The sequence below is a fragment of the Aquarana catesbeiana genome, unplaced genomic scaffold, assembly GCF_042186555.1.
Source record: "Aquarana catesbeiana isolate 2022-GZ unplaced genomic scaffold, ASM4218655v1 unanchor233, whole genome shotgun sequence".
NCBI lineage: Eukaryota > Metazoa > Chordata > Amphibia > Anura > Ranidae > Aquarana > Aquarana catesbeiana.
In genome coordinates, this window is record NW_027362661.1 from 3,059,367 (window position 1) to 3,080,707 (window position 21,341).

Sequence of the window (21,341 nt, forward strand, 5' to 3'; positions counted from 1 at the left end):
AGCCATTAATGGTTGAGGAAAAAACCTCTTGTGTAATGTATACAGGGGCTGAAGTGCCAGAAGCAGGTGTAGCCCCTGACCCCACCGGCTCTCCCTGGCTAGCCGTCCCTGGCCCCTCAGGGGGGGAGGATGCTGCAGACAGGGGGCCCTCAGAACCCGAAGGAGATCCCCTAGAGTCTCTGGTTCTTGGGGTATTTGAACCTCTTCTACCCATAGTGCAAAGCAACAAGGTGGAGGTATCAACAAAATGAACACTGACTGCTGAGCGATGTAGTCTTAGCCACAGCCTTGCTACCAATGCCCAGTCCAAGTGTTTCCTTAGTAAATGCTGCCTAGGGGATTGCCTGTGTTCCACCTTACATGCAACCGTCAGCTCTGTGTCCCTCCAAAGGCTGAGTGCACTTGTAAAGTGTGCCTCCTTTAGCCATGCAGCCGGCAGTGTGGGCGTCTAAGCACGCGGAGACCGTGCTGACGCTCCGCCCCCCCCCACTCATTTTTTTTAAAAAAGTGCGCTTCCCGCGCGAGATAACCCTCCAGTTCTGACAAGCATGGGGGAACAAGGCCGGGGGTGGAGGAGAAAGGAGAGAGGCCAGCAGTGATGGGGCCTGCACGTAGCAATGATGGCGGCGGCGGTGACAGTGCGGTATACTACCGCCTCACAGACCACCTGTGGCCCCCCTATTCTTGGGGGGGAATCACCCAGAGGAGAACCCCCCATCCCATCCTACCTAGAGCTCGGCTGGAGGAGCTGTGCAGCGTGAAACACTGAGACAGACATCAGCATGAGAAGGTATGTGCTCTTGGCAGCCCCCGGTGGCAACAATAGGCATAGCATGCATTAACTTCAAAGGAGAAACCCACTAGAACTAAAAAATTCTGTGCAATCTCCCTTACCTTATCCAGCCGCAGGGTTCTGTTATACAGACCCAATCTTCACCTCTCACGGTGGGCTCCGTTTGGAAAAACCTTCAGAGACTGGGGCCCCCTATGGATAGGGGAATCCGCAGTTCTGGGCCTGTAAAGCACCCAGCCAGAAATAAGGCTAGAAAAACCATTTTCTGAAATGCGGGGTCCAGCTCTCTAAAAAGAGGAAGCGTTACAGGTAAAACCTCGTGTCTTCGGACACAAGACCCGGGTACCATCCAATTCGGCCTAAAAAGGACACTTTGAAATGGATCCGGATCGCCTGGCTTGCCCCAGTATAGGATATTCCCTTTGGAGCTCAGCACAGGACATCTTTACACGTCCAACACCTAAGACACTGGCGTAAAAACTGAGGTATCCCTGTAAGGGGAGGGATTATATGGGGGTTGAACTTCCTGGTTAGGGTGTGCCAGTGTCCAATCACCTAGTGATACCTATATAACCCATCAGTAATTACTGAGGCTCTGTGTCCCGTGATGTATGAGAAAGAAATGCATTTACATCCCTTCTGGGTGAATGGGGGTAAAAAAACAAATGTTATTGGACGATCTGCTGTGCTGGTCAAATGTTTGACATTGATTTTAAATGGAAAATTTGAATTCAGCCACTAGAGTTTTTTCTGTTATAAATCAATGGTTGGTTTATTAATTTATGTTCTTAGATATTTACTGTACTCATGTAACCATGCCTAACAAAGGAAATTAAAGGGTCTATTTATAAAAAAAAAATAAATAAATAAAATAAAAATTGCTGAAAGAATGTGACATGCATTTGCCCACCAAGTATCACATATTTTTTGCCATATTTAAGTTAATACCGTGATTCCTATGATCATCAGATCCATCTAGTGGCCATAATATGGCATTTTTTCCTGAAATGCCTAAAAGAAAGAATAGTGCAATACTGCACTATGGGCACTAGATGGAGCAAAAGATCATAGGAAAGTACTGCATGAAGTAAAATACAACCACAATTTGTCAAGACGGGATGAATTCTTCTCACATTTGTCCAAAAATAATTTAAAAAATAGACCTCTAAGTGTTTGTGAAAGCTTACACCACAAAATGTACTCAGCCAATGAAAGGTAATGACTCCATTTTTTTTTTCTCCTGCTATCAATGGCCAACATGGTACAACACTTCATCCATGTCTTTGGTGATCTCTGATCTCCTTATCAACTGTTATATGATGAAGATCAGCCATGGAGTATATATGAGATGTATATCAGGGTGTGCTTCTTCCCCACATGAGAGCTGTGATGTCCAGCAACATTCATATAGAAGACATTTCCCACACTCAAGGCACCAATACACCTCGAGGATTGTGTGGGATCCCTGATGTACAGGAAGACAGGACTTCAGTGAGGAACAATTCCCTCACTCAGGACAGGAAAGTTGCTTCTCCCCGTGTGAGATCTCTGATGTATGGAAAGTTTAGACTTCCGTAAAAAACATTTCCCGCACTCAGGACAGGAATACGGCTTCTCCCCCGTGTGAGATCTCTGATGTCTGTAAAGATAAGACTTCACTGAAAAACATTTCCCACACTCCGGACAGAAATACGGCTTCTCCCCCGAGTGACATCTCTGATGTGTTGAAAGACTGGTTTTCTGTGAAAAACATTTCCTGCACTCAGGGCAGGAAAAAGGCTTCTCCCCCGTGTGAGATCTCTGATGTCTGTAAAGATCAGACTTCTGTGAAAACCATTTCCCGCACTCAAGGCAGGAATACGTCTTCTCCCCTGTGTGAGATCTCTCATGTCTATAAAGACTGGACTTCTGTGAAAAACATTTTCTACACTCAGGACAGGAATACGGCTTCGCCCCTGTGTGAGATCTCTCATGTCTGTAAAGACTGGACTTCACTGAAAAACATTTTTCACACTCAGGACAGGAAAACAGCTTCTCCCCCGTGTGAGATCTCTGATGTGTGTAAAGAATCGACTTCTGTGAAAAACATTTCCCGCACTCAGGACAGGAATACGGCTTCTCCCCCGTGTGAGATCTCTGATGTATCTTAAGACGGGACTTCTGTGAAAAACATTTCCCGCACTCAGGGCAGGAATACATCTTCTCCCCTGTGTGAGATCTCTGATGTATGTAAAGATCGGACTTCACTGAAAAACATTTCCCACACTCAGGACAGGAATATGGCTTCTCCCCCGTGTGAGATCTCTGATGTCTCTTAAGATGGGACTTCTGTGAAAAACATTTCCCGCACACAAGACAGGAATACGTCTTCTCCCCTGTGTGAGATCTCTGATGTCTGTAAAAACTGGACTTCAGTGAAAAACATTTTTCACACTCAGGACAGGAATATTGCTTCTCTCTCGTGTGAGATCTCTGATGTGTGACAAGATCTGATTTTTTTACAAAACATTTCTCGCACTTAGAACAGAAATACGGCTTCTCCCCTGTGTGAGATCTTTTATGCACATTAAGACGGGATTTAAAACGGAAACACTTCCCGCACTCAGTACAGGAAAACCTCTTATCTGTTGGAATGATGGCACCGTCCCTCACAGTCTGAGGTTCCTCAGGATAAGAGGAATACGATGGTCCATCTACACTGTGTGGTGCCGGATGGACATTTGAGGTAGTCGGGTTTTCTCCTGGACTATACTGTGTGATGTCCTCATCTTCTACTTTACAGTCTGGAGACAAAGTGAGACAATCCTCTGAGGTTTTCCTCATCTCCCGTCCATCTACTAAAATAGAAATAAAAAGATTATTACTAGACATGAGCAGATTGGTTCCCCTAAACCAGGACTCCGCCCACATCAGGCAGCTTTGTCTCTGAGGATCTTACAATTTCACCCTCAAGGTAACTAGTAAATGGGTCCTCTGATCTCCTACCAGTTCATTTCTTTATTCATGGATCTTAGAGAGTGAGGAAACGAGAACTGTCTTTTATAGGAAATGGATGTAACAAAAGAGAATACATATTATGTTCATATAAAGCAGTGGGTAGAGGGGACAGAGCAGATGTCAGGACTATGTAATCTACAACAAAGAGTATACAGTATAGTACCTGGGAATGGGTCAGAAGACCCAAAGCACATACCCTAGATGACCAGGTCTAGTAACATCTATGGTGAAAATCAACTTGTTGCTGCCAGCTTAATCCCAGAATCCCCATAAATCCAGTCTAGATACAAAAATTGTGTCTGCAGCACAGAGAAGGAAGATTATCCAAGAGAAATACAGGAATACAGGACTGGGAACACAGCTCAGGAAAGTGACCAGGGGATTACAGGCTGATATCACCCAGTCCTTGCCCTACTCTGGACCAATCAGTGAGCAGTATGGGTGGAGGAATGTATTTAGTGTTAATGACCCACCTGTGCTGATCTCTGTAGGAGTGTCCTCCTCTATAAATGTCCCCGTTATTCCATCCTCCTCCATAGACTGCTGATCATCCCTCACATACATCTCTTCTTCTTCTGCTTTAACCTCAAATTCTTTATCGATTGGATCTCCACTCTAAACGAAGAAAATGAGAAAGAATATCATCTGGAAAATTTAAGCTTAATTATTGTGACATCACATAAAAATCCACACATTGTCTCCATGCTTTATAAGCTTCTTCCCACCAACCTTGTAACAGTGAGGGATGGTGTGATCTTCCTGTGTGGAATCCCGGGAATACAGAGGATGGGGACATCTCTCTGGTGGGTTCCTGGTATTAGGTGGCTCCATCATATCTTTGTGTCCTTCTGAAAACTCCTCCATCACTTCATACTCCTCATCCTCCTCTTTATACTCTTCTTTAACATCAATATTATCATCCCCGAGGTTTCCACTCTGAATATATAATAAAACATTAATTGTAACAAACATGCTGTGTATAAATCAGAGCTACCAATAATTGTCAATCATCTACCTGATAATGATGAGGGATGGTGTGATCTTCCTGTGTGGAATCCCGGGAATACAGAGGACGGGGACATCTCTCTGGTGGGTTTCTGTATCTGGATGACTCCACCATGGTGTCCTGAAACAGATCTCTGTTTTCTTTTACAAGCTCTGACTTCTCAATCACCCCATCCTCATCATCCTCCTCTTTTATCTCTTCTTTAACTTCAACTTTAGAATCTCTCAGATTTCCACTCTGAATATAGAATAAAAATGACATCAATTGTAACAATGCAGATAATGTACAGATCCTAATGATACTATCAGTGATTGTTCCTCATCTACCTGATGATGGTGAGGGATGGTGTGATCTTCCTGTGTGGAATCCCGGGAATACAGAGGATGGGGACATCTCTCTGGTGGGTTCCCATTACTGGATCCATCTGTAGGAAACACACACACTGACTGAATACATTGTTTCTATGTGTTTATCAGATGATGGGGGATCTAGGTGGACCCTCCGTACTGCTCTCTCCTTTACAATAAAGTCTCCTCTTACCCGGTGATGTGAGGGGCGGCTGATTGTCCATCATGACGTCCTTGTAGAGATCCTTGTGTCCTTCTAAATACTCCCACTCCTCCATGGAGAAATAGACAGTGACATCCTGACACCTTATAGGAACCTGACACACACAATGATACAGTCACCATCCAGACACATCCCTTGTCTGTTACTGGATAATGTCCCAGAATTCCCAGCACCGCTCACCTCTCCTGTCAGCAGCTCCATCATCTTCTTGGTGACTTCTAGAATCTTCTCCATGTTGTGTCTCTCAGGTTTTAGGGAGTCACATGGAGGCACTGTGATGGTCATATGATCACCTGACTTCACAAGAGGAAATCTCTGTATTGAGGAACCAATAGGAATATCATGTTAGAATCCCAGAATCCTCCTCACCTCTCCGGTCAGGTCTGTGTTTTATTAATAGAGATAAGAGTGATGTCATGTGACCTCCCAGAATCCTCCTCACCTCTCCGGTCAGGTCTGTGTTTTATTAATAGAGATAAGAGTGATGTCATGTGACCTCCCAGAATCCTCCTCACCTCTCCGGTCAGGTCTGTGTTTTATTAATAGAGATAAGAGTGATGTCATGTGACCTCCCAGAATCCTCCTCACCTCTCCGGTCAGGTCTGTGTTTTATTAATAGAGATAAGAGTGATGTCATGTGACCTCCCAGAATCCTCCTTACCTCTCCGGTCAGCAGGTAGATGATCTCCAGGGTGAGGTTTAGTATCTTCTCAGTCATGTGACTCCGGTCCTCCTCCATCCTCATTGGTGCCGTCATTTGATCTATACAGGTCTCCTTGTAGACGGATAACTTTGGGAAATGAAAGAAAGAATTATTAGGATGGTATCGGTCATACAATAAGGGCACTTTCACACTGGGGCGGGGGTGCCTGGGCGGTAAAGCGCTGCTATTTTTAGCGGCACTTTACCATCGTTTTAGCGACGCTTTTCAGTTGCTAGCGGGTGCTTTTAACCATGGGCTGGGGTACTTTAGGAGCGGTGTACACACCGCTCCTAAAGAGCCCCAAAGATGCCGCTTGCAGGACTTTTTTTAACGTCCCGCAAGCGCACCACTCCAGTGTGAAAGCACTCAGGCTTTCACACTGGAGTGACAGGAGAGGGGCTTTACAGGCGTTTTGCAAGTGCTATTTTTAGCGCTAAAACGCATGTAAATCGCCTCAGTGTGAAAGTAGCCTAATAAGATGTAGATGTGAGGGGGGCCAATTTTCAGCTTCCTTCGCTCTCACACATTCAATGACAATTACTCATGTGACACTGTACCCAAATTACATAGTTACATAGTAGGTGAGGTTGAAAAAAGACACAAGTCCATCAAGTACAACCTGTGTGATTATGTGTCAGTATTACGTTGTATATCCCTGTATGTTGTGGTCATTCAGGTGCTTATCTAATAGTTTCTTGAAACTATTGATGCTCCCCGCTGAGACCACCACCTGTGGAAGGGAATTCCACATCCTTGCCGCTCTTACAGTAAAGAACCCTCTACGTAGTTTAAGGTTAAACCTCTTTTCTTCAAATTTTAATGAGTGGCCACGAGTCTTGTTAAACTCTCTTCTGCGAAAAAGTTTTATCCCTATTGTGGGGTCACCAGTACAGTATTTGTATATTGAAATCATATCCCCTCTCAAGCGTCTCTTCTCCAGAGAGAATAAGTTCAGTGCTCGCAACCTTTCTTCATAACTAATATCCTCCAGACCCTTTATTAGCTTTGTTGCCCTTCTTTGTACTCGCTCCATTTCCAGTACATCCCTCCTGAGGACTGGTGCCCAGAACTGGACAGCATACTCTAGGTGCGGCCGGACCAGAGTCTTGTAGAGCGGGAGAATTATTGTTTTATCTCTGGAGTTGATCCCCCTTTTAATGCCAATATTCTGTTTGCTTTGTTAGCAGCAGCATGGCATTGCATGCCATTGCTGAGCCTATCATCTACTAGGACCCCCAGGTCCTTTTCCATCATAGATTCCCCCAGAGGTTCTCCCCCCAGTGTATAGATTGCATTCATATTTTTGACACCCAAATGCATTATTTTACATTTTTCTACATTGAACCTCATTTGCCATGTAGTTGCCCACCCTATTAATTTATTCAGATCTTCTTGCAAGGTTTCCACATCCTGCAGAGAAGTTATTGCCCTGCTTAGCTTAGTATCGTCTGCAAATACAGAGATTGAACTGTTTATCCCATCCTCCAGGTCGTTTATGAACAAATTAAATAGGATTGGTCCCAGCACAGAACCCTGGGGGACCCCACTACCCACCCCTGACCATTCCGAGTACTCCCCATTTATCACCACCCTCTGAACTCGCCCTTGTAGCCAGTTTTCAATCCATGTACTCACCCTATGGTCCATGCCAACGGACCTTAATTTGTACAGTAAACGTTTATGGGGAACTGTGTCAAATGCTTTTGCAAAATCCAGATATACCACATCTATGGGCCTTCCTTTATCTAGATGGCAACTCACCTCCTCATAGAAGGTTAATAGTTTGGTTTGGTAAGAACGATTCTTCATGAATCCATGCTGATTACTGCTAATGATACCGTTCTCATTACTAAAATCTTATATATAGTCCCTTATCATCCCCTCCAAGAGTTTACATACTATTGATGTTAGGCTAACTGGTCTGTAATTCCCAGGGATGTATTTTGGGCCCTTTTTAAATATTGGTGCTACATTGGCTTTTCTCCAATCAGCTGGTACCATTCCAGTCAGTAGACTGTCTGTAAAAATTAGGAACAACAGTCTGGCAATCACTTGACTGAGTTCTCTAAGTACCCTCGGATGCAAGCCATCTGGTCCCGGTGATTTATTAATGTTAAGTTTCTCAAGTCTAATTTTAATTCTGTCCTCTGTTAACCATGGAGGTGCTTCCTGTGTTGTGTCATGAGGATAAACACTGCAGTTTTGGTTACTGAAGCCCCTGATTCCCTCGTGAAGACTGAGGAAAAGAATAAATTCAATACCTTCGCCGTCTCCCCATCCTTTGTAACCAGATGTCCTTCCTCATTCTTTATGGGGCCAATATGGTCTGTCCTCCCTTTTTTACTGTTTACATACTTAAAGAATTTCTTGGGATTTTTTTTGCTCTCCTCCGCTATGTGTCTTTCATGTTCTATCTTAGCCGTCCTTATTGCACCCTTACATTTCTTGTTGCATTCTTTATAAAGTCTGAATGCTGAGGATGATCCCTCAACCTTGTATTTTTTGAAGGCCTTCTCCTTTGCTTTTTTTATGCATTTTTACATTGGAGTTAAGCCATCCAGGACTTTTGTTCGCTCTTTTAAAATTACCCAATGGGATACATTGGCTAATGCCCTTATTTAATATGCTCTTAAAGCAAACCCATCTCTCCTCCGTATTCTTTGTTCCTAATATTTTATTGTAGTTTAGGGAAGTTGGCTCTTTTGAAATTCAGTGTCATGAAATGAAATGCATTTATTTTTTTCAGACACGTAGCGCTTTCTTTTGGTGGTATTTAATCTCCACTAGATTTTTCTTTTTTTTTTGCGATATAGACTCAAAAATACTCAGATTAAAAAAAAAAACTTTTCTGTTATAACATTTTGCAAATAAATAATTGTCTTCATAAATTAAAGCCAAACTGTATTCTGATACATTTCTTTGGTAGAAAAAATAACCCAAATCGATGTATATTATTTAGTCTGTAGGAAAGTTATAGAGTCTACAAACTATGGGGTGTATCTGTAAATGGATCAATCCTGATGTACTGACCATCTAATAGGCACTAAAATGCCAGGATGGTACAAATATCCCCCAAAATGACCTCCTTTTTGGAAAGTAGACAGTCCAAGGTGTTTAGTAAGAGGTATGGTGAGTTTTTTGAAGCTGTCATTTTTTTGTCACTTTTTTTTTGTTTTAATTTAGTAATTTTTTTTTTTTTTTTTAAAGTGTGAGAAGCAGATTATTTCTCACACACAGCATAGGCCTACTTAGAATTACAGGTATACATAGTGTAGCGCTGATTAGGTGATTATTTTTACAGATTTCAAAGAGATATCAAACAGTTATTCCTAACACCATGTATTCCATAATGAGAAGGAATTCCAATAAGCATCTATTGCATATAAAATATAAAGATAAAATATAAAGTATATAGACTAAAAGTCCCGCATAGGTAATGGGGTTATACACTCCGTGGATATCAGACTAAAGAAAGTGGTATGTAACAAATGGATCCTCAGTATGGAAGCAATGCAGGCTTACCGGAACTGTTGGACTCAGAGAGACAAATGTCACCTGAGTCAATAACGCTTGTATTGCCACCATGCAATGCAGTGGGGTTTCTCAATGAGACGTTGTGGAATCCAGATGTTATTCTAGGACTCTCAGCTGACCTCTTCCATATGTGACCCGATATCGAAATGGCCCATATAAAGTAAAGAAAGTGGCCACATAGTGTGATACTGTTTTTAAAAGGCCACTGCCTGCCACCATTTTACTATAAGCGCTTTTTTATACGGATAATGTAAGTGTTTTACTTTTCAATAAATTTACTTTTAAAAACGGTATCACACTATGTGGCCACTTTCTTTACTTTATATGGGCCATTTCGATATCGGGTCACATATGGAAGAGGTCTGCCGAGAGTCCTAGAATAACATCTGGATTCCACAACGTCTCATTGAGAAATCCCACTTCATTGCATGGTGGCAATACAAGCGTTATTGACTCAGGTGACATATGTCTCTCTGAGTCCAACAATTCCGGTAAGCCTGCATTGCTTCCATACTGAGGATCCATTTGTTACATACCACTTCCTTTAGTCTGATATCCACAGGGTGTATAACCCCATTACCTATGCGGGACTTTTAGTCTATATACTTTATATTTTATCTTTATATTTTATATGCAATAGATGCTTATTGGAATTCCTTCTCATTATGGAATACATGGTGTTAGGAATAACTGTTTGATATCTCTTTGAAATCTGTAAAAATTATCACCTAATCAGCGCTACACTATATATACCTGCATTATTGACAAATTTCCTTGTTTGTTGTGTGAGCTGCTATTTGTACAAAGTGAGCGCAGTGTCTTTGGAGATTTTCTACTTAGAATTACACCCCAAAACAGATTCTGCTATTCCTCCCAACTGTAAGGATACCACATCTGTGAAAGTGACCCAAAATCCAAGGAGCACCTTTGGGCCTTCAAGGAGCATAATTTACGCATCTAATTTCCTGACTACCTATCACATTTTTGGAGGCCCTGGAGCGCCAGGACAGTGAAAACACCAACAAAATGACCTCATTTTGGAAAGTAAACACTCCTAGATATTTTCTGAAAGGCATAGTGAGTTTTTTGAAAATGCCATTATTGGTCACAAGGTTTTTGAAAATGCAGGAAAGAAAATTTTTCTTTTTTTTTTCTTACACAAAGTTGTTAAATAATAAGATGTTTCTAACACACAGCATGGATATACCTATATAGTTACATAGTAGGTGGGGTTGAAAAAAGACACAAGTCCAACCTATGTGTGATGACTTAGTAAACACATTCTGCTGCCTTTATTGAGTATGGTGATACCACATGTGTGAGACTTTTTCACAGCCTGCCAACACAAATCCAAGGAGCACCTTCAGGAGTTCTACATATATAAAATTACACATCTAATTTCCTGACTACCCATCACATTTATGAAGGCCCTGGAGCACCAGGACATTAGAAATACCCACAAAACGACCCCATTTTGGAGAGCAAACACTCCACGGTTTTCTTTAAGAGGCATGGTCAGTCTTTTGAAGACTTCATTTTATTGTCCCAAGTTGTTGAAAAATGCGGAAAGAAAATGAAAATTATTAATTTTTTTTCACAAAGATGTCAGTTTAATATGATATTTCTCACACACACCATGGCCATACTTATGCCCTGTACACACGGTCAGATTTTCCAACGGAAAATGTGCGATAGGACCTTGTTGTCGGAAATTCCGACCGTGTGTGGGTTCCATCACACATTTTCCATCGGAATTTCCGACACACAAAGTTTGAGAGCAGGCTATAAAATTTTCCAACAACAAAATCCGTTGTCAGAAATTCTGATCGTGTGTACACAAATCTGACGCACAAAGTGCCACGCATGTTTAGAATAAATTAAGAGATGAAAGCTATTGGCTACTGCCCCGTTTATAGTCCCAACATACGTGTTTTACGTCACCGCGTTTAGAATGATCGGATTTTCCGACAACTTTGTGTGACTGTGTGTATGCAAGACAAGTTTGAGCCAACATCCGTCGGAAAAAATTCCATGGATTTTGTTGTCGGAATGTCCAATCAATGTCCGACTGTGTGTACAGGGCATTAGAATTACACCCCAAAACACATTCTGCTACTCCTCCGGAGTATGGCGATACCACGTGTGAGACTTTTTCACTGTCTGAATGGATTATATACCGGACATGTGGCCCAATTCACTAAGTGATAGCTACCACTTTAAGAACTACACTAAAATACCGCTTAGCGTTTTTCACTTTTTTTGCAATTCACATTTTTTTTAATTTGGTGTGGGTTTACCCTTAAAATGCATACCAGACAGAGGGCCTGGTATGGATTGGGGGACCCCATGTTTTTTATTTTTCTACATTTTTAAATGTGGGCAATTCATTTGTTTATATTCATCAGAGGACTCATGGTTGTTAAGGACACAGCGGCCGCACATTCCTTAAATATTGCATGCCTGGATCGCTACTTCATTACCACATGCATTTATTTTTATTTCCTCCTGTGAATTGACTTTAACTTTGTTTTATGGAGGTATTTAGTGAACATTTTTGCTTTTTGAGCTAAATACCGCATAAAGGGAAAGTGAATTTACATTTTCAGCATCACATGCAGTAATTTGCGAAATGTGTCATTTCACCTAAATACTGCATGTGATCTGCTTTAGTGAATGGAGCTAATTGTATCTTGTGTATCACACTAATCAACCAATTATGTAAAGACCAATGTAGTGTAATGGTCACCTCTGTATGAGTGATCAGGGAATATAGCTTAGTGTAGTGTCATCTATAGCTGTCCCAGTTCCTATAAGTCAAGCGAGCCCATGGGAACCCAAGAATGCCATGTTCACTGGCATGATGTCTTCCAGATATGTAGTTAGTGGGATGTGCAGATGGGTCAGTTCAGCAAGCAGGCAGACTCATGGTCAATAAACAGGCCACGGTAGGTATAGGTGGCAGGCGGGGGTAACAGGGACACAATAACTGGTGTGGAGGTGATCGGGGACACAATAACTGGTGTGGAGGTGATCGGGGACACAATAACTGGTGTGGAGGTGATCAGGGACACAATAACTGGTGTGGAGATGATCGGGGACACAATAACTGGTGTGGAGATGATCAGGGACACAATAACTGGTGTGGAGGTGATCGGGGACACAATAACTGGTGTGGAGGTGATCGGGGACACAATAACTGGTGTGGAGGTGATCGGGGACACAATAACTGGTGTGGAGGTGATCGGGGACACAATAACTGGTGTGGAGGTGATCGGGGACACAATAACTGGTGTGGAGGTGATCAGAGACACAATAACTGGTGTGGAGGTGATCGGGGACACAATAACTGGTGTGGAGATGATCAGGGACACAATAACTGGTGTGGAGGTGATCGGGGACACAATAACTGGTGTGGAGGTGATCGGGGACATAATAACACGTATTATTACAATTTAACTCCAAAATGAAGAGAAGGGTCCTGGCTGCAGATACTCCAGTGGATGGTGGGACATCTTTTTGATAAAATTGTCCCCTCCTAGTCCCTTTCAGACTCCTATTGTGAGACTCATCATAGTGTCTCTGGAGGGGCGCTGATCATTCCTGTGTAAAATCTTACAGAAATCTTCCCTTTAATTATCATTTCATTCCCCCCACATACAATGTCTGGAACCGACATTTACTGACATCAATAACTCCCCTCGTGGTACAGACCAGAAATTCCCTCATTGTAATATACGGGGTTATTCTACATTTCTATACACTATATATGTGTGTATCATCATCTGCTGGAGATAAAAGACATCACAGTGACTATGGAGGAAGAGGACGGACATGACGGGGGGTTACTGGGTGTAAATAGAAAATAAGATCTTATTACCTCCTCTACTGTCACTTCCAGCAATGTCTTCTCTCTACTTCCTCCTGACTGACCTCTCACCCAGAACTTCCTGTCTGTACCTGACATCACTTCCTGTCTTTATTCCATAGAGACTTCCTGTCTGGGTGGAGGAGAGATCACCACCTTGTGGAGCTCAGATGAACTGCACCCAAGAGAAACATCTGAACACGGCCTTGTGCTGTGTATGTATGTACTGATCCTTATAGATGGGGTCATCTCCACTCCCACCGAGGGGGATAGAAATATATTACATATATATATAATATATATATATATACATATATATTATAGAAATATATTCTAATGTTGTAAAGCGCTGCGTAAACTGTCGGCGCTATATAAATCCTGTATAATAATAATAATAATAATAATAATATTACTGCTCGGGGGGGAGACATTTTGGCACCTTTGATTTTGCAGTAAAATTGATTGCAGATTTAGTCATGTAGAACATCTGTTATATGGATACAAAGAACCCCAGCCGAGAGTAAAGGGTGGAAATGGCTCCTGATCCCCAGATTTGGGCAATTATGTCACCAATATAAATAGAATAAAACCCGCGCTATGTGTAACAACTCAAATACCTACAAAAATAACTTATACCGGACTGCTGCTGTAACAAAGGTAAGTATTCCCTTTATCAACTAGAAGAGCATTATGTGTCACAGCGCTGTCCTATTGTGTGTGCACATAAATCATCACAAATACACTAAAATATGTGGAGACATTCATATATAAAGTGCTAGGGGCTCAAATAATATTCTCTGCAGATCTACTGCTTCCACTTTACACCTACTTCGTTGATCTTATGGTGTTTATTGATAAATGAAGTAAACTGATCCATGTGCAAATTCATATACAAAGTGCTTTGTGCTCAAGATGCTGTTTCCTGCAGATCCACTGCTTCCACTTTACACCTACTTCTTTTATCTTCTAATATTTGCTGCTATATTAAATAAACAAAAAATCTGTGCAAATTTATTTAAACATAAAATATTTTGTACTCAATATAGTGTTCTCTGCAAGTCCACTGCTACCACCTTGTATCTACTTCAACAAACTTATTTTTCTAAAAAAAAGTCCACCAATCAATGAAAAGTTGATAAGGTGTAAAGTTCTCGGTGCTCCAAGCTGTGCCAGCTGTAGTGTAGCCACGCCTTCTTCCACCTCTTACACACGTGATGGTGAGGGCGCCCCCTTAGTAGTGCTTCCCCACTCACCAGAGCAATATGACTCCCAGCTTTTCATCTACCAGAGTCACCAACATCCTTCACACTCTCCTCACCTCCGATCATAGTAAGGATACACTGAGAAGGGGGAAAGCGGACATCTTGTTACACCCACCGGAGATTTGCATTTTACACTTATTTTTAACAGTAAAGTGAGGTTATCTAGTGAAATACAGTACTTAGAACTCCGTCTGACTGTTTAGATGCTGAATTCTAAAAGCAGTGGCAAGCCTGCGGATCTCACAGGTTTGCTAATCTGACAGAAGTTCGCTGTTTTTAAAATTCAACATCTAAACAGTCAGACGGAGTTCTAAGTGTAGCGCTGCAATTTTTGCCCGTTAGTACTATGTAGTAATAAGCTATGAACAATGTTACAAACTGGTACTTAGCACCATCTAGTGGTCTAAATGTAGAAGGGACTTTGTTTATTCCTTTTGCTGAGGAACTCAAGCAGGAAGTGACTTGTTTGTTTACATTCTAAGAGACTTATCTACCCACAAGGCTAATCAACCTACCCATGAACACTTAGCACTGAACTGCATGCTGGGTAGGTTATAAAAGGTCACACGCAGACTTCTTTTGCTCTCTTCGGGGCGCGTGGCCTGCCTGCAAGGATCTGTGGGGAGGCCTTTCCGGAGAGCACGGCTTTTAGGTTCTGCGGAGCAGAACAATCAACGACTCTGTTCGATATCTGTGTGCCAAGTAAGTTGTGACAGTGAATCGGGGAGGATCCAGAGACGTTTGTCGGAGCCATCGGAGAGTCCGGGTCATCTTGCGGGAGAGGAGCAGCGTGACGGAGCTGGCTTAAAGCAGGATTGAGACAACTGGAGAGGAGGGTTCCCATCCTTCCAGGCCTAGTTTGGTGAGAGGGCTGCCGCCCATAATTCTTGAGGCACTTTTTACACACGTAGTTTCATACCACAGCTTGTTGGGACCTGTAGTCCCGCAGAACTTGTTCTATCACGCTAGACTGAGTTCAAACAGGCCTCAAGCCTATGCTCCACGGAGATTTTACACTTTGTGGATTAGAAGCTGCTACGCCGGAGTTAGATATAAGTGTGTTACATCACAAGAACTATTTTAACATTTACTTTGCATTATTCTTTGCTTGTTAAACCCTTTTGGATTACAATTACCTCACCACAATATAGCTAGCAGAAGACAGAAGATTAAAGACTACGTCCGTTATTGCAAGGCCTTGCATTTAGTCACTATAAGAACGCAACTGTATTATTGAGCAGGGAGGGCTCCCTAGTAATTGCATTGTGTGGTGCTGATACCTTTTGGCACTATTGTGTTGATTACAGCGTGCTGGAAGTGGAAAGGTGCCGAGGGTTAAGGCATTGTCACTTTGGGCATTGGTCCCACTTGGAGACACGGGCACAGGGGTTATTTATAGAAGTCTTTGTGTGTTAAAGTTGTTGTGGATACTCACTGTGCTGCCGCATTACGTTTGTGTGGCAGTATAGTCATTGTAATTATTGCTTTATACCAGTTCAGTAAAAGACACAATCTGATTAATCGCAATTGATGTGCAGTGTTGTTTCTTTTCCCCACAGGTGGAGCAATAGATACCCAGACAAAGGTCAAGGTACACTATTGCTATATTGTACACTGTGGGGTCACTCTCTGTTTCTCGTTTCACACCAACACTACACTACAGCTGAGTCAAGGGGATTGAGTCAAGTTATGGGGGTGTGATAAATCAGAGTACAGGCCCAATCAAATACCAGCGGCTCCTTCGGGGGTAAATGCTACATAAGTACTGTATTTCACTATATAAACTCAGTATACTGTTAAAAATAAGTGTAAAATTCTAAATTCCGGATGGGTGTAACACGATGTCAGCTTTCCCCCTTCTCGGTGTATCCTTACTATGGAGGAGTGCGGGGTTTATCAAGATGGCGGCGACAAAACTTCACTTCCGTTACACATTCTGACGGCTTCGCCAAATCTGTGTTCACATTATGAAATGTTTCTTAGGGCTGCAGTACCTCTGATCTCCACAAGGTGGGGATCTCACTTCTACCTAGACAGGACGTCTCTATGGAAAAGAGACAGGAAGTGATGTCAGGTACACACAGGAAGTTCCATTTGGAAGGACGTAGTGAGAAGACACTGCTGGATCTGGTGGCAGAGGAGGTAATATGTAGATTAACCCCTTCAGGGGGATCAGTTGATGATTAATATAACTTGCTTCAAAATCTGGCCGTACATGGTTCAGTTTTATCGTTCAGCCAGCGGGATGAGAGGATAAAACTGAAGTGATTCCCCCATCCACACATTGGAGGGGGATGGGGGAATCCTCCCCGCTGCACTATTGTATTCTGACAATGGGGGGCGCTCCTCCGCTCTCAGAATACACAGATCAGTGATGAAGCTATTGGTTGCAGCCGCTGATGGAGTGACTTTTATCCGGCAGTGACCACACATGGATGGAAATGTGACCGATCCCTGCTGAACCAGCTGAATTTCCATGTCTCTATGGTCACCATAAGTGACTTCCTCCCCTCCCCCTCATCTCCTTCATTATGTAAGTCATGCTGAGATAATCTCCCATTGGCTGAGCAATATTCTCATTGGTCTCTGAGCTCCTTCTTGCTATTCCTCGTCCTGCCTGTTGTTTCCTTGGATTGATTTTCTGTGTAGTGACCCCGGCTTCATCTCTTGGATGCGCTCGTCTGTTGCTTGTCCTGACCTTTATCCTGATTCCTGGATCTCCTCCTCATCTCTCCTCCATATCCTCTTACACAGCTTTTCTCCACACCTGCAGTGATCCTGGGGGGTGGAAACTTGGCACCAGCACTCAGCAAAATCCATCCCCACCATTAGGAGCTCTGGAGAAAATTGTCTGCTATTTACACTCCGTTCCTCCGCATATCCCCTTATATTTTCAGAGTGAAAACCTTGGGGATAATAATATTGTTGTTAAAGAAGAGGATGAGGAGTATGGAGTGATGGTGGAGTTATCAGAAGGACACAAGGATATGATGGAGCTTACGTTCACAGATTCCTGACAGATTTCTGTATGGAAAAGGTCAAAGTTCACTCTTCAGTTTAGGAGAGGTAGGACACACCCAGGAACAATGATTTGGTTTGCACGGGAGCCTCATATAGAGGACCCCTCAAATCTCCCCATCCAAATGTCCCTCCATCCAGAGTCTATATGTCCTATGACATCACACTGACCTCACAGCTCCAAATCCCAATGTCCCTCCATCTGCCTTTTTTTTCTGATGCTCTTAGGATGTGGGCGGACCCTTAGCATCCTCACTTACAAAGTCAGAATGCCTGCAACAAGCTTTTAACCTGCAGAGTGTGGGGGTCCTGTGTGGGTAAATTATACCTCAGTCTGAAGTAGGGCTTTAATAAAATGGAAACCCGAATGGTGAGGTGAGGAGGATTCTGGGAATATCATTTAATTTTAGTATTTGTGTTCAGATCTAGAGTTTTCCTCCTGTGAAGTCTGGAGATCATATGACCATCACATTGCCTCCACCTCCCTCCCTGATAGAATAGAGAAATAAAAAGAAGATTCTAGAAGTCACCAGAGAGATGATGGAGGAGAGGTGAGCGGTGCTGGGAATTCTGGGACATTATCCAGTAACAGACAAGGGATGTGTCTGGATGGTGACTGTATCATTGTGTGTGTCAGGTTCCTATAAGGTGTCAGGATGTCACTGTCTATTTCTCCATGGAGGAGTGGGAGTATTTAGAAGGACACAAGGATCTCTACAAGGACGTCATGATGGACAATCAGCCGCCCCTCACATCACCGGGTAAGAGGAGACTTTATTGTAAAGGAGAGAGCAGTACGGAGGGTCCACCTAGATCCCCCATCATCTGATAAACACATAGAAACAATGTATTCAGTCAGTGTGTGTGTTTCCTACAGATGGATCCAGTAATGGGAACCCACCAGAGAGATGTCCCCGTCCTCTGTATTCCCGGGATTCCACACAGGAAGGTCACACCATCCCTCACCATCATCAGGTAGATGAGGAACAATCACTGATAGTATCATTAGGATCTGTACATTATCTGCATTGTTACCATTGATGTCATTTTTATTATATATTCAGAGTGGAAACCTGAGAGATTCTAAAGTTGACGTTAAAGAAGAGATAAAAGAGGAGGATGATGAGGATGGGGTGATGGAGGAGTCAGAGTATCTTAAAGATCTGTACCAGGACACCATGGTGGAGTCATCCAGCTACAGAAACCCATCAGAGAGATGTCCCCGTCCTCTGTATTCCCGGGATTCCACACAGGAAGATCACACCATCCCTCACCATCATCAGGTAGATGATTGACAATTATTGGTAGTTCTGATTTATACACAGCATGTTTGTTACAATGAATGTTTTATTATATATTCAGAGTGGAATCCTTGGGGATGATAATATTTATGTTAAAGAAGAGTATAAAGAGGAGGATGAGGAGTATGGAGGGATGAAGGAGTTTTCAGAAGGACACAAGGATATGATGGAGCCACCTAATACCAGGAACCCACCAGAGAGATGTCCCCGTCCTCTGTATTCCCGGGATTCCACACAGGAAGATCACACCATCCCTCACCATCATCAGGTAGATGAGGAACAATCACTGATAGTATCATTAGGATCTGTACATTATCTGCATTGTTACCATTGATGTCATTTTTATTATATATTCAGAGTGGAAACCTGAGAGATTCTAAAGTTGAAGTTAAAGAAGAGATAAAAGAGGAGGATGATGAGGATGGAGTGATGGAGAAGTCAGAGTCTCTAAAAGAACACAAAGATCTGTACCAGGACATCATGGTGGAGTCATCCAGCTACAGAAACCCACCAGAGAGATGTCCCCATCCTCTGTATTCCCGGGATTCCACACAGGAAGGTCACACCATCCCTCACCATCATCAGGTAGATGATTGACAATTATTGGTAGTTCTGATTTATACACAGCATGTTTGTTACAATGAATGTTTTGTTATATATTCAGAGTGGAAACCTCGGGGATGATAATATTGATGTTAAAGAAGAGTATAAAGAGGAGGATGAGGAGTATGGAGTGATGGAGGAGTTTTCAGAAGGAGACAAGGATAAGATGAAGCCACCAAATACCAGGAACCCACCAGAGAGATGTCCCCGTCCTCTGTATTCCCGGGATTCCACACAGGAAGATCACACCATCCCTCACTGTTACAAGGTTGGTGGGACAGAGGGTATAAAACACACTTATAGAGACAATGGGGGTGATTTAATAAGACAAATGTGCTGCGCCGGTTCGCACCTTAATTGGTGTGCCGGAAAACTCATTAACCGAACGTTCGAATCGGCGCACTTTGAAGCGTAAAACGATAATAAATATGTAAACTGTAGCTGGCACTAGGCAATAGTGCACGCCCAATCCAATTGGTTAATTTCATCTCATTGGATGTGTCTTGTTAGGCATTTAGTAGGTGTTCTCCGTTAAAGTGGAGTTCCATCCAAAAATGGAACTTCCACTTTTTGGACTCCTCCCCCCTCCGGTGTCACATTTGGCACCTTTCAGGGGGGAGGAGGGAGCAGATACCTGTCTAATACAGGTATTTGCTCCCACTTCCTGGCATAGATCACCGCGGTGACCTACGCCACTTTCGCCGCCTACCCCGTCCTCCCCCGCTGTATTCTGTGAGACACAGAACACAGCAGGGACCTGAGAGGAAGCGCAGCGCGGCTCGCGCATGCGCAGTAGGGAACCAGGAAGTGAAGCCGCACGGCTTCACTTCCTTATTCCCTTACCAAGGACGGATCGGCTTCGGGTGCTGACACCGCGGGCTCCCTGGACAGGTAAGTGTCCGTATATTAAAAGTCAGCAGCTGCAGTATTTGTAGCTGCTGGCTTTTAATATTTTTTTTCAGCGAACTTCCGCTTTAATTAACCCTTTTGATGCTAATCTCATTCCTATCACTTCTAATATATCTTTAAAATGTGTTTTTTGTTTTTTTTTTTTTTTTTCTTTTTTTACCCAAATCTTTCAATACATTACAAAGAATAGAGAAGTATTTCTAAACCCAATAAATTAATATTTTCCGATCTTGATCTTTAAAGGTGACCATACACTGCAATCAGTTAGATCTTAAATAAATTAGATTTAGTGCAAGACCCTGTTTGATTTCCTATCATTTGAATTAATTTTTCAAGTGCGTCTTCCTATTACCTATTTTGCCGAAATATCTAGTTGTACAGAGATTGGCCAATCAGATTGCATAGTGCATGACCATCTTAAGTGCTAAATTTGGAATGTAGATGTGCCGTGACCCACTTGTATTTTCCTAACGATATTTCTTGGGCATTATACAAGGCACATGAGAAACCACCTTTTTTAAAGATATGCTAGAGCAGGGGTCTCAAACTGGCATCCCTCCAGGTGTTACGAAACTACAAGTCCCATCATGCCTCTGCCTTTGGGAGTCATGCTTGTAACTGTCAGCCTTGCAATGCCTCATGGGACTTGTAGTTTTGCAACAGCTGGAGGGACACCAGTTTTGAGACCCCTGAGTGATCAGGAATCTTCAAACTATGGCTCTCCAGCTGCTGCGGAACTACACATCCCACAAGGCATTGTAAAACTCTGACATTCACAGA

At 42.8% G+C, this 21,341-nt stretch overlaps 2 protein-coding genes across 5 annotated transcripts in view; one reads left to right on the forward strand and one right to left on the reverse strand.

Moving 5' to 3' along the window:
* Positions 1-1,590: 1,590 nt before the first annotated feature.
* LOC141121851 (uncharacterized) overlaps positions 1,591-21,341 on the reverse strand; it is a 90,318-nt gene continuing 70,567 nt past the window's right edge. The window contains exons 2-8 of the mRNA XM_073611596.1: positions 6,028-6,156; positions 5,547-5,681; positions 5,337-5,460; positions 5,123-5,220; positions 4,520-4,726; positions 4,264-4,405; positions 1,591-3,630 (exon numbers count right to left, since the gene is read on the reverse strand). Of these exons, the coding sequence (XP_073467697.1) occupies positions 2,282-3,630; positions 4,264-4,405; positions 4,520-4,726; positions 5,123-5,220; positions 5,337-5,460; positions 5,547-5,681; positions 6,028-6,123 (2,151 nt within the window). The 5' untranslated portion in view covers positions 6,124-6,156 and the 3' untranslated portion in view covers positions 1,591-2,281. The remainder of the gene's footprint in view (positions 3,631-4,263; positions 4,406-4,519; positions 4,727-5,122; positions 5,221-5,336; positions 5,461-5,546; positions 5,682-6,027; positions 6,157-21,341) is intronic.
* Positions 16,784-21,341, forward strand: part of LOC141121841 (uncharacterized) — a 168,785-nt gene continuing 164,227 nt past the window's right edge. The window contains exons 1-8 of one of the 4 annotated variants that reach the window (XM_073611571.1): positions 16,784-16,872; positions 18,172-18,299; positions 18,386-18,509; positions 18,626-18,723; positions 18,813-19,031; positions 19,111-19,317; positions 19,407-19,634; positions 19,714-19,920. In XM_073611571.1, the coding sequence (XP_073467672.1) occupies positions 18,425-18,509; positions 18,626-18,723; positions 18,813-19,031; positions 19,111-19,317; positions 19,407-19,634; positions 19,714-19,920 (1,044 nt within the window). In that variant the 5' untranslated portion in view covers positions 16,784-16,872; positions 18,172-18,299; positions 18,386-18,424. The remainder of the gene's footprint in view (positions 16,873-18,171; positions 18,300-18,385; positions 18,510-18,625; positions 18,724-18,812; positions 19,032-19,110; positions 19,318-19,406; positions 19,635-19,713; positions 19,921-21,341) is intronic. The other 3 variants (XM_073611573.1, XM_073611574.1, XM_073611575.1) reach the window with 3 other exon arrangements.